This window comes from Mercenaria mercenaria, chromosome 2 (genome assembly GCF_021730395.1).
Source record: "Mercenaria mercenaria strain notata chromosome 2, MADL_Memer_1, whole genome shotgun sequence".
In the NCBI taxonomy this organism is placed as follows: Eukaryota; Metazoa; Mollusca; class Bivalvia; order Venerida; family Veneridae; genus Mercenaria; species Mercenaria mercenaria.
In genome coordinates, this window is record NC_069362.1 from 110,146,377 (window position 1) to 110,160,887 (window position 14,511).

Here is a 14,511-nt window from a genome sequence, read left to right on the forward strand (position 1 = left end):
CCCCCCCCCCCCCCCCCGGTCACTTGATATATGAGTTACATAGGAAAAAATACTTGAAAAATTATCAGATAATATTTCCTAGACTGGTTAATTATATTTACCTGATGACCCCAAGTGATAAGGGGTCACCCGACTGTGACCTTGACCGACTGACATACTTTCTTATTTTTTAAGATACAGCCTTGAAATTTGGATGACATGTACAATTTTGCACACTAATCTTAAAACTGATTTTCGGTGACCATGAATATGACCTACTGACCTACTTTCTTGTTTTTGAAGTATTAGCAAAGAAATTTGTGCAAGCAAGCAACTTAACTCAGGTGAGCGATATAGGGCCATCATGGCCCTCTTGTTTATTTTTTTCAAACCTTCCATGAATATTTATCAACATGTGAAGTTGTAACCCCCACCCGATCACCAACCACGTTTCACATTTCTTACTTGAGTGTGCTCTTTTAGGGACATATGTCCTTTTAAGTTCAAATGGAATGACATTTTTGCTTCTTAGTAATATCCTTAACTTTTTGCCAGATATATATCTTTGCGATTCCCCACCATAAAATCGAATTTACTTGTCTGTTTCACTTGATTTTACAAAAGGGTGCGCATAAATGCCACAGTACTTCAGTCAGCCATAATGTTTTATCATATTTAGAACCATTAACAGACAAGTTGTATTTTTAGCTCACCTGAGCCAAAGGCTCATAGTGAGCTTTTGTGACCGCTCAATGTCCGTCGTCCGTCGTCAGTCGTCCGTCGTGTGTCCGTCAACATTTTCTAAAAAAAAACCTTCTTCTTGAAAACCACTGGGCAGAATCACACCAAACTTCACAGGAATGATCCTTGGGTGGCCCCCTTTCAAAATTATTCGAAGAATTAAATTCCATGCAGAACTCTAGTTGCCATGGCAACCGAAAGGAAAAACTTTAAAAATCTTCTTGTCCAAAACTACAGGGCCTAGGGCTTTGATATCTGGTGTGTAGCATCATTTAGTGGTCCTCTACCAAGATTATTCAAATTATCTCCCTAGGATCAAATATGGCCCCGCCCCGGGGGTCAAATGGTTTATATAGACTTATATAGGGAAAACTTTGAAAATCTTCTTGTACAAAACCACACGGCCTAGGGCTTTGATATTTGGTATGTAGCATCATCTAGTGGTCCTCTACTAAGATTGTTCAAATTATCTCCCTAGGGTCAAATATGGCCCCGCCCCAGGTGTCCCAAGATTTACATAGACTTATATAGGAAAAAAAGTTTAAAAATCTTCTTGTCTGAAACACCAACACTTAGACCTTTGATATTTGGTTTGTAGTATTGTCTTATGGTCATCAACCAAGTTTGTTCAAATTGTACCCCTGGGACGAAAAGAGGCCCTGCCCTGTGGGTCCCAAGTTTTATATAGACTTATATAGGAAAAAACTTTAAAAATCTTCTTGTCTGAAACCATACGACCTAGGCTTTTGATATTTGGTATGATGCATTGTCTAGTAGTCCTCTACCAAAATTGTTCAAATTATGCCCCTGGCATTAAAAGAGGCCCCGCCCTGGGGTCACTTAGTTATTATGTGAGTTATATAGGAAAAAAATACTTAGAAAATCATTTGATCCTTTTTCCAAGACTGTTTAATTATTATTACCTGATGACCCCAAGTAATATGATGTCACTTGACTGTGACCTTGACCTACTGACCTGCTTTCTTGTTTTTTAAGATACAGCCTTGAAATTTTGATGACATACACAGTTTTGCACACCAGTCGTAAAACTGAATTTCACTGATCATGAATGTGACCTACTGACTTTCTTAATATTTTATCATCAGTTTGACATTTGAAACATGTAGCTCATATTACTCAGGTGAGCGATCAAGGGTCATCATGACCCTCTTGTTTAAGGTTAACAGAAGACGATTAGCGATCAAAAATCCCGTAAGTGCCATAACCAAATGTTAATGATGCAAAACTGCTTTTGACACAAACATAATATAAAACTAGTGCTAAAGACCTCTGTTCCAAAGGACTTGTCCTTGCTATAACAGCATAAATACTGGCAAAATGGCAACTTTTCAGGCGTTAAAATGCACGTCTTTACCGTCTCCTCGAACGTATAGGTGAATTGGCACCGTCGATATGCAAATTAGGTTCGGTTTGTAAATAACGCTCAGTTACAAAGACAGAAAAAAAAACCTAAATGCAGAAAAATATTAAAGGTACACTGTACCTATATTTTGTATTTGGAAATATTATGAGTTACTGTAAGCTTTATGCGTATAACAGTACTACGCGTTAGGGTTTAAACAGTACACATTTAAATAAAATATGTTTAGTAGGTAAACACAGTATAAATGTGTTTTACCACAAAAAAAAGGATTGAATTTTTTTAAGAAATGGCAGTTACTGTATTCCATTTAATTGTTAATGTATCTCCATATACAGAATTAATTTGTGAATTTAGTAATTTAAAAGTAAAATACATTTGATGCTGACATTTTAGAAATAAATATGGGTAACTGATTACTTTGAGATACTTTATCAGACTTATTTAAATATTCCTAAAATCCGAAGTCTGTTACATTTTACACTGTCGCTTTCAATCATCGCTTTATCAGCTAAAATCTTCTGTTCCTTTTTTAATCTGAGATTTTTAGCCTTTGCATGGTACATGATTCATACCATTTATTTTTGTTTTCTAGACAAATTTATGAGAATCAAGAAAGACCCAAAACCAACGATGGAATTACACAGCTTCGTAGATCAGGTTATAACTATGCTGAACGCGATTATTACAATAAAATGTCGCTGAACATCGAACAACATCAGCAGCAACAAGCTTATGAAAGGTTAAGGAAAGGTTCGTTAGACAAACATTTTTATGATCAGCAATTTTTGTGATTTCATTCACTAGCGTGAAAATTCAGTTAATTCTGCTGTAGAAAAGGTAGATAAATTCACGAAAAACATTCTCTAACGCTGAGGTCTTAAAATGTTATAACAGTACTACTGATAGATTTTACTCAGTTTTCTTAATTTAATACAAACTTAGCAAAGTTAGCAGTCAGTCTCACATGCCATTTTCCCTTTTCATATATTGTTAGAGGTGTATTTAAGAAGAACAAAAAATGTCTATTAGGTAGTGTTGGATTCGTATTACAAATGTATGTTTCATTGACATTTTAGCTCGACTAATCAAAGAATAAGTAGAGCTGTTGGATTCACCCATTTGTCGGCGTCACGATTTAGTTAAGTTTTTGTATGTAAGCTGACATCCCAGTATCTGCTAGTGGAACTGGATTGACACTTTACACACTTGTTGACTATAATGCACTGACTTGCATTGCACAGGTTTCATAACTCTATTTTGCTTTTTCGACTTGTGTTTTTTTGTATGTAAGCTGGTATCTCAGTACCCACTAATAAAAATGGATTGAAACTTTACACAATGTTCATTGTGATGATTTGACGTGCAGTGCAAAGGTTCCATAACTCTATTCTATTCTGCATTTTACAACATTATGCCCTACTTTTGACCTAGCAATTTTTTGTTAAGTTTGTGTATGTAAGCTGGTATCTCAGTACCCACTAATCGGAATGAACTAAAACTTCACACACTTGTCCGCTTATATGAGCTGACATGCATTGTACAGGTTCCATAACTCTTTCGGATTTCTACAAAATTACGCCCCCTTTTCGACTTAAGTTTTTGTTCAGTTGACAAGGCTGTTGCTGTCCTCTATTAGCTCTTGTGATAAAATGTTGTAATTGCCCTTACCCCGCTTTAATTTGGAAATTGCAAAAAGCCAAGCATTTTTATTCATTATCCCCCGCCGAAAGTGGAGGGATATAGTTTTGACGTTGTCCTTCCTTCCTTCCTTCCGTCCGGAGCCATATTTCGGAAGTGGTTTGGAATATTTAAATAAAACTTTATATACATGTTCACCACTACAGGGAAATTCGGCACGTCAAGTTTCAGTCAGATTGTCCAAGTAACACCGTGGCCCTTCATAGTTTCTAGTGTAAATATGTTTCTTTTCATCACTTGTGACATATTTGACCTAGAACTATGAAACTTAAACTAAATTCAGATCACCATTATGTGGAAGAGCACACACAATTTCGTTAGGATCTCTGTAGTAACTTTAGAATCCTTTAATTGTTTAAAAATCCACATATTTGTACATAACAAACTAACCAATCGGTAGAATTTATTAAACCTCATTCATTTTTTCCATGAACATTTATTATCAATATGTGAAGTTATGTACCCACACCCGGTCACTCCCACCGCCCTAGTCACACCCCCTCCCCCTCCACCCACACCCACAATATTTTTTTCAATTTTTTTAAACCTTAAACCTTTCATGAATATTTATCAGCAAGTACAGTTGTACCCTCCCTCACCCAGTCACGTCACCCCCGAACCCCACATACCCCCGAACATTTTTTTCATTTTTACTTTCCATCAATATTTATTACCAAAATGTGATGTTTCGTACCCTCACTGGTCCTAACCCCCCACCCACGCTCAGTCACCACCCACATTCCAGATTTCTTACTTGACTGTGCTCTCTTAAAGATATCTGTTCAAATGTATTTAATTATTTGCTTCTTAGTAACATCCTTAACTTTTTGCCGGATATATTTCTTTCCCATTCCTCACCTCACCACAAACCCATTCGGCGGGGGATACCAATTCATCGAATTCGCTTGTTTAAAAGTAGTTTCCAATTGATATATATTGGGATATACCTAAAAGCAAGATTTTAAACTGTCTGTGGCTTCCGAATTCATTTATTTCCGACCAGCCAGCATAGCCAGGAGGAAAGCGGTATCAATAACTTAACAAACTTCCATTTCTGTAACGGATAATATACAGTGTTAACAGTTTACAAAATTAATGTAATATAATTATTCTTATTTTCATGTCATTCCATAGGCAAAGTGTGTTTAGCAGTTTATATTTATACTAGCAATCTCATGTTGGGAAAGAATGACAGAAACAAATCAAATTTTAAAAATACCTCCAGAGACAATCTAACATGCATTAAGCAACAGCGAACAAAAACATTTGTAAATGATCAGGGGTTCACGTTTCGAACAAATCCATTAATTGACCAAAATTAGAACACATTGAACCTAACGTTGCGTTCTGTCAATAATTCCTGGAGGAGCACCAAGGGCCTTTCTCCGTCGCCTAAAGCTGGAAAAGTTGTTTTCTTTTTACCTAAATTGTGTTGGTGTGACTCTAATCCTAACAGACATCAGAAAAGACAGTTCTGTTGAATAGTATCTAATTATCTTTTTACCAAGGCCTCCGTGGCTGAGTTATTTATATCGCTGACTCCGAATCACTTGCCCCTTTAACCCGTTTGCGTTTGAATCCTCACTCAGGATGTAGCGTTCTTTATGTCAAGAAAGCCATTCAGTTAGCTTACAGAATAAAATAGGTTCGTCGATCCGACAGTAACTAAATAATTCCAGGAGGGGCACGCGAGGCCTTTCTCCATCGCCCAAAGCTAGAAGTGTTGCTATAAGATCTAAATTGCATTGGTGTGGCTCAAAACCTAACAAAAACAAAAGACAAACTCATTTTTCTAGCTCTGTGTAGTCAGTAGATTTTTTTGCAATGTTGTAATTAAAATTTAGAAATGAAATCAGTGAATTTCAATTTTGTTTTCTTCTTTTCCTGCAGATGCTCAGGGAGACCAACACAGTTATGACCATCTATGAACCAACAGGACAAACAATACGTGCTTTGAAACAGCCTGTTGAAGTGATATTCATTTGTTATTTTGTGCCCCCCTCCCCACAGTTTTTTTTCACATGGTGTTTCCCATGTCTGATTGATACCTTAGCTGGTAGGAGGTAAGGCCTAGGACAATGGGAAATCATTGTATTCATTCTATAACCACTTAATATAATCTGTTTCCTATGGACACATATCTATAGACTATAGTAATCATTACTTTTTATGTAGTTGTTAAAATGACATCTAAATTGTTCAGTTGCTAAATAGTAAATATGATAAATTAATAGTTAAGAATAAATTTAATCCTAGAAAAAAATTATAGTTAGGAAAACATGCTAGATTTTTTTCATAGCTAATTTAAGTTGATGTTTTACAGTTAAATATGCAAGTTGCATATATATGTCATCAAAATGGTTTAAGGTTGTGCTTTGTTGTATATTACATTTTTCATAATAACATTTTCAAGCACATACATTTTTTGATAACACTGCAAACTAATATTATTACCTTTTTTCACCCGCACAACGAGTGCCTGCAAGTCAAAACTTACCCAAACCAAAATGTACACATGTTTGCCCAATTCCTGGTGAATTCGTGTTTATGTGTGTACCTTCTATTTTATGGGTTTCTACCAAAACAAGAAAATTATATTTCTTCGCTCTTCGCTGGCTCCTGTTTTCCTACAGAACAAAAACAAATATTTAAATTATTTTTCACTCGCTGCCTCAATTTATCAAGTGTGTTGAACAATTTTTCAATTTGAGGTGGCCTTAGATATATAAAAATGTATTGAATATATTCGGTTACACATATTTTTATGCTTGCGGAAGACTTTGCTGTGTAAATACCTAAAGAATGTCATATTATTTGTATAAATCATGAACTTTGTTTAATGCAACTGCCATCATCTTCTTTTAAATAACTGTGCTTTCTTTGATCATATAAGTGCTCTTTCTTGTTATCTCGTGTATAAAATTATTGTATATTTTTATAATCAGAGAAAAGTGAAAACAGAAATAGTAAATATTTTTATATTTTGTCCAGTTTGAATTGCATTCATGTATTTCCGTAGCTTATCTTCGCTGGCTCCTGTTTTCCTAAAAAACAAAAACAAATATTTAAATTATTTTTCACTCGCTGCCTCAATTTATCTCAGAAAAAAAATGCAATGAAAATCTTTTCAATTTGGGATGGCCTTAGATATATAAAAATGTTTTAAATATATTCGGTTACACATATTTTTATGTTTGCCGGTGACTTTGCCATATTATTTTGTATAAATTACGAACTTTGTTTAGGTAATGCAACTGCCATCACCTTCAGTAAACTAACTGTGTTTTCTTTGATTATGTAAGTGTTTTTTCTTGTTATCTCGTGTATATAAATATTGTATATCTTATACTCGGAGAAAAGTGAAAATAGAAATAAATAGCAAATATGTATATGTGTTCCAATTTTAATTGCATACATGTATTTCCAAAGCAATGTAGCTAGTCTTCGCTGGCTCCTGTTTTCCGGAAAAAATACAGATATTTAAATTATTTTTCACTCGCTTACTCAATTTATCTCAGAAAAAAATGCGATGAACAACTTTTCACTTTTGGATGGCCTTAGATATATAAACATGTATTAAATATATTCGGTTACACATATTTTTATGTTTGCAGATGACATTGCCATATTCTTTTGTATAAATCATGAACTTTGTTTAATGCAACTGCTGTCACCTTCTATAAACTAACTGTGTTTTCTATTAAAAAATAACTGTGTTTTCTTTGATAATGTAGCCCCATGTGGTTTTGGGACGATTTGTGTATGAAAAGAATTGGAACCACTGCCTTACCCTTGCATGATCGTAAGAGGCGACTAATAGGGTCTTAACATTTGGTTTTGCAGTAACTCTGTGATTCCAGCAGGTATGCAAATTTTGATTCCATACCTCATGATTTTATTTCCATATAAATTGAGATCTGGAACCAAAATTTGTAGTCCTGTTTGGCGCCATATAACCTATACTGTGTTGGTGCGCCGTAAAACCCCAAAAAAATCAATAAATTTGATTATGTAAGTGTTTTTCTTGTTATCTCGTGTATATAAATATTGTATATTTTATAATCGGAGAAAAGTGAAAATAATAATAAATAGTAAATATGTATATGTGTTTCAATTTTAATTGCATACATGTATTTCCATAGCAATGTAGCTAGTCTTCGCTGGCTCCTGTTTTCCGGAGGAAAAAAACAACAGATATTTAAATTATTTTTCACTCGCTTGCTCAATTTATCTATAAAAAAATGCGATGAACAATTTTTCACTTTGGGGTGGTCTTAGATATATAAACATGTATTAAATATATTCGGTTACACATATTTTTATGTTTGCAGATGTCATTGCCATATTATGTTGTATAAATCATGAACTTTGTTTAATGCAACTGTCGTCAGCTTCTATAAACTAACTGTGTTTTCTTTTAAAAAATAACTGTGTTTTCTTTGATAATATAGCCCCATGTGGTTTTGGGACGATTTGTGTATGAAAAGAATTGGAACCACTGCCTTACCCTTGCGTGATCGTAAGAGGCGACTAATAGCGTCTTAACATTTGGTTTTGCAGTAAATCTGTGATTCCAGCGGGTATGCAAATTTTGATTCTATACCTCATGATTTTATTTCGATGTGAATGAGATCCGGAACCAAAATTTGTAGTCCTGTTTGGCGCCATATAACCTATACTGTGTTGATGCGCCGTAAAACCCCCAAAAAATCAATAAATTTGATCATGTTAGTGTTTTTCTTGTTATCTCGTGTATATAAATATTGTATATCTTATAATCGGAGAAAAGTGAAAATAATAATAAATAGTAAATATGTATATGTGTTCCAATTTTAATTGCATACATGTATTTCCATAGCAATGTAGCTAATCTTCGCTGGCTCCTGTTTTCCGGAAAAAATACAGATATTTAAATTATTTGTCACTCGCTTTAACTAAGATTATATAAGTGTTGTTCTTGTTATCTCGTGTATATAAATATTGTATATTTTATAACCAGAGAAAAGTGAAAATAGAAGTAGATAGTAAATACCCTGAAATCCCGAAAATAAGCCGGTCTCGAAAATGAGCCACCATTTCACTACAGGCAAAAAGGACCTATAAATGAGCGCACTGAAAAAAAAACCGTCCTGTTTTTTGTATCAGTAATAGTATCAACACCATATAAGATAGCAAATGTTACCAACGTGTACATAGAAAATTTATTTCCACATGTCATAACAATAAAACATACTTAGGAACAAAACACTTAAAACAATGCAAGTTGTGCCGATTTTGAAAACCCTGGACAAATTAAAACTTTAAAAGCAATAAAATTCCTGTCTCAAACACTTCTTGTCACGTAAGTTTTACTAATTAACATGACCGGTCTTTATAACACAATGCAGTGTTTATCACGTATTGTCTAAGTTATTCATACCCGTCAGCCGATTAAATCATCGGTATATTTGTTTGTTAGGCCAGACAAAACATTTTAATCGGTAATTATCTGTTAGCATCGGATTATTTTCATTAAGAAATGAAATCAAAACTGGTATGTCAGAATTGTAAATATTTACCGACGTCGATGTTTCTACTTAAAAGCAAAATACATGATATCCATATCTTCAGTATTTCGGTACTCGAAAATTCGCCGTTTTTAAACGGTTACTGAATATATGTACTCAAAAGTTCGCCGAACTCATAAATAAGCCGGTCTCGATAATAAGCCACCATACCCTTACGAAAATTTAAATAAGCCGCGGCTATTTTCGGGACTGCAGGGTATGTATATATGTTCCAATTTTACCCTATTTTAGCATGTTTCCGGAAACAAAGAATTTTTTAGGTCTAAGCTGACAGGGAAAAAACCTGTTTGCCTTTGACTTCAAGTTTGGCTCATTTCAACGGTTATAACAAGTTCATACAAGTTCTGTGTAATTTTCATGCAGAATGCTCCAAAAATGTGGTCCCTATTGTGTTCACAATGTGAACTATCCCAATTTGGATTCCATACAGTGACCACAACGCTAGTGCTATTTCAACAACTTTGACCATTATCAAAATTCCCGCAATCTTGGTGGAATATATATCACGAGTAAGTTCCATGAAAATTGCTCAACAAATATAACTGCTAATGTGTAAACAATATGAAATAAGTTCAGTGACCATATGGGTCCGATCTAACTGTAACGGTGTGTCCATTGTCCACCGTCTTGTGGCTATTTTGTGTTAGTTATAAGAAGATTGCGCATGAATTGAGACTGGTAGTGTGTTAAAAATGTTGACAAATTCAGTTGTCATAATCATGAGGTAACTTGAACACGGTCGTGTGCTAGAACCCGTGTTAATACACATTTTTTGTGTGTAACTTTCAGGTATGTTACCTCTAATGTGTCAACACTGTGCAGTATAACAATTTTGACTTATCCAAGGACCATAATAATTGCCCATTATTGAATTTACCCGAGAGCTAGTTTCTATATACATAAGTGTACGTTACATGAAAATTGCTAAAATACTGAAGCTGGAAAAGTGTCAACAATAAGCAGCAAAGGCAAATTCAACTAGTCCAAGGGCCAGAACTCCGGTGTTACCTCAACAATCTAATTTATTATCAAACTGGCCCGAGACTTAACGGCCATATACATTTATTGTATACAAGAAATATGGCATCTAAAGAGCATTCGAGAGCTTGATACAATTTACAACACATGCTGTCAATAAAGAAGGTCGGTAAATTTTTGTGGACGGATAGACGAAACCTGACTACAATAACTCACGATAAGCTGCTAAAATTATCATATGTTCATATCTGTGAAGAAGCAACAGTTCAAAGTAACAGGCAAATTAAGAGAATTAAACTTAGGAGGGTGGTTAGCATAACTCTGAATATTGGTGCCAGACATTGGGACTTTGCCAAATAGGATGTGTGTGGTGATGACGTGGAACAGTTTTGTAAAGAACAGAAAAACAAATCTACAATATAAAGTATTGGTGCCAGAGTTATAGACCTTGTCATATATGATGTGGACTAAGTTTAGAGTAAATCCACATACTGAATTCAATGTTACTGTGGAAAAAAGAGAAAACTATAAAGGAGGTACGGACGGTAGGGAATGGAATTAGTTAAAGCATTGTCACACATAGGTATATATTGTTGATGCAATAACAAATATTACATGTAAGGACATACTATAGAAGAGCACCGTCGAAAGTTTGAACTGATCCCACCACCTGAGGCTGATACCTATGAATATGTCAGGTAAAGACAACGAAAAAAACAAGGATAAACTATAGCCAACAGGGAAAGCCACGTTCCAAAAACGCAATCTCCCTAAAGTCGAACTCACAGCATAAGGAAGTGCACACACACACGCGCACGCACGCATGCACACAGCAAACACATGAGGAACACAATGGGACACCGCTTTGGAACGTTCAGTGGGGAATGGGGAAAAAACACTACTGGGGAGTTTAAACCGGTCAATTTTGCACCGAACCTCACTCTTCTTACCCACAACATGTTTCAAAGTCTCAGAACAGTGTAAATAAAGGTTATCCCCGCCAGGTGAATCTGACAACAGAAGGCAAATTATGTAAAAGTCAAAAATATTCTTGTTAATTTATATAAAAAGCATTACATCAGAACCAAAAACACGTGTACTCAATGCCTTTGCAGAAGACAGAGCAACAAGAGAAACGCCTTCAAGAGCCCGACAAAACAGACCAGAAGACAGATATCAAAATAGACCCAGTCCCGGTGGGATTCATGATTACCCGAAATCTTACGAAGTTTGTAAACAACATCCCCAAAAGAATGGGTTTTAATATAGCATCTCACAGAAGGGAAGGACAGTCTCTAATGTTGTCAGAACTTGTTGTCCGACCCTTTTGCCTTTTGATTATGTATGTTAGAATTGTTATTGTAATAACTTCATATCAAAGAGTAATAAAATATGATTAAATCGCTAAAGCTTCCAAACCACCTCCAGTACGAAAAACTGTGTCGTACAGGAAATTACGTTCGATCGACATTGACTCATTTCGAGAAGACATACGAAGAATAGATTTCTTTAACACACAATGCACTCCATCTGATACTGATATCGAGGAATTTGTGGAGGAATATTCAAATCAGTTAATTTCTATAGTAGACAAACACGCCCCTTTGACTACCAAGACTATTGTGTTAAGACCGTCATGTCCTTGGTATACCGAGCAACTCCACAAAGCAAAACATCAGAAACGAAAATTAGAACGGAAATGGCGTGAAAGTAAGCTCACAATCGATCACCAAATTTACCGAACACAGTGTGCTGAAGTGAATAAGATGCTAAAACAAGCTCGTGTTGAATACTATACAGGCAAAATTGACTCATGTGGCAGTGATCATAAGAGTTTATCAAAGATTACCAAAAATCTTCTTGGCGATACAAATGAGGTGATTTTACCATCACATTCATCTCCACAGCATCTCGCACAAGATTTCAGTGACTTCTTTATTGGAACGATCGAAACAATCAAAAACGATATAGCATCGCAAACACAATCTGTATCTGATTTAGATGACATAGAAACTGAATACACAGGTGTCAATTATGTAGAGTTTACTCAAACCTCAGAAGACGAAGTGAAATCAATTATCAAAAAGTCAGCGAACAAATCATGTGAACTAGATCCGATCCCAACATGGTTATTAAAAGAATGTCTTGACGAACTAACACCAGTGATAACAAAAATTATGAATGCATCTCTAGATGCTGCGTATGTGCCCAAAGCGTTCAAACATTCACGAATAAGACCTCTTCTAAAAAAGCCAAGCCTAGATTCTAATGTCCTAAAAAACTATAGACCTGTGTCAAACTTGCCGTTTCTGTCTAAAATCTTAGAAAAAGTGGTAGATGTTCGAATTGAAAATCATCTGAGGAACAACGAACTCCACGAAGTTAATCAATCTGCTTATAAAAAATTCCACTCAACCGAAACCGCCCTATTAAAAGTCCAAAATGACATTCTTCAATCGTTGGATAAGAACAATGTGACTATTCTTGTGATGCTTGATCTCTCTGCTGCATTTGACACTATTGACCACACCACGGGACGCTGATTCATCGCCTTGAACGTCACTTTGGTGTTACAGGCAAGCCACTCGCATGGATGATGTCATACCTTAGTGACCGCTACCAGACCGTATGCATAGATGGCGAACTATCACAACCAGTGCTAATGAAGTACAGTGTACCCCAAGGGTCTGTCCTGGGGCCAAAAAACTACACAATGTACACAAAACCAGTCGGAGCTATCTGCAGAAAGCACGGACTGAACCATCTTTTCTATGCGGACGATTCGCAGTTATATCAATCCTTCAAACCAATAAATAAAATGTCTATTGAAGAGACCATTCATCGCGTTGAAAGTTGTTTAAAGGATATAGTAAGTTGGATGAATACTAACATGTTGAAACTCAATACTGAAAAAACAGAATTAATCATATTTTCATCTGAACACAAGACACAATCTGTTTCAAACATATCTGTGAAAGTGGACGGCTCTGAAATCAAACAATCAGGCAGTGTCAGGAACCTCGATGCTTTCCTGGATTCGAACATGAGGATGGAGCAGCATGTGAATAGTGTGTGTAGGAATTCCTATGCACAGTTGATGCAAATTAGTCACATCAGACAATATATAACCGCAAACGCAACCAAATCTCTAATCAACTCTCTTGTTACATCACGTTTGGATTATTGCAACTCTCTTCTATATGGAATTCCAAAACAGTCAATGAACAAACTGCAATATGTCCAAAACACGGCAGCTAGAATCGTAACCAGAACATTCAGATACGACCATATAACGCCTGTTCTGCGTGAACTCCATTGGCTTCCTGTGCAATGTAGGGTAGAATACAAAATTATAACACATACATATAAGCCACTCAAAGATCAATCACCAGCTTATGTAGCGAACATGCTAGAAATATATACACCATCCAGAAATCTGAGATCGCAGAATAATGCATTAAAACTAGTGGTGCCCAAATGTCGAACAATACGATTTGGTGACAGGAGCTTTCAGACAGCTGCTGCGAGGTTATGGAATGCCCTCCCATCTGGCATAAGAGAGTACAAGACCGTGCAAAGTTTCAAAAAAGCGCTAAAGACGCATTATTTCATACGATTCTTTGGCAACTAACATCTCACTGATTACCTGATTTATAATGTAGGTACTTTGCCGGCCAATTAATTACTTTAATTAAGAACTCCAGTGTTACAGAATAATGTTGGCGGTGTTTTTTCTGTGGGATGTCTCATGGATGTTCTCCGGACCGTTTAGGTGGGGATTGACTCAATAATCCGGGACGGTTTGCATGCTGTGATGCATTTCGCAGACACCATACCGTTTAATTCTGTCTGTTCAAAATGTAAGATATCTTCTGTTCTATTCTGCTCTGACCTGTGTCTTTGATAGGTCAGTTAATGTTTTATGATATTGTATTTTTGTTTCATGTTTTGATCTGCCTACCTTCCAATTTAAAATGCTTGGTATCTTATTACCGTAATGTAATTTTAATTTATTCTATAATAGTTCAATTGCCATTTTTTATTGAACATTGTATAAATGTTTTTATGTAAAGCACTTTTGAACGTATTTTTATATGAAAAGAGTGCTATATAAATGTGGTATATAATAATAATAATAATAATAAAATCAAAATCTCGCTGAAG

General features: G+C 35.5%; 1 protein-coding gene across 6 annotated transcripts in view; it reads left to right on the top strand.

Annotated features, from left to right (window-relative positions):
- The window catches only part of LOC123562448 (sushi, von Willebrand factor type A, EGF and pentraxin domain-containing protein 1-like), a 447,821-nt gene extending 439,201 nt beyond the window's left edge, over positions 1–8,620 (top strand). For all 6 annotated transcript variants that reach the window (XM_053537519.1, XM_053537520.1, XM_053537522.1 and 3 more), the window contains 2 exons: positions 2,697–2,854; positions 5,693–8,620. In XM_053537519.1, the coding sequence (XP_053393494.1) occupies positions 2,697–2,854; positions 5,693–5,730 (196 nt within the window). In that variant the 3' untranslated portion in view covers positions 5,731–8,620. The remainder of the gene's footprint in view (positions 1–2,696; positions 2,855–5,692) is intronic.
- Positions 8,621–14,511: the final 5,891 nt, after the last annotated feature.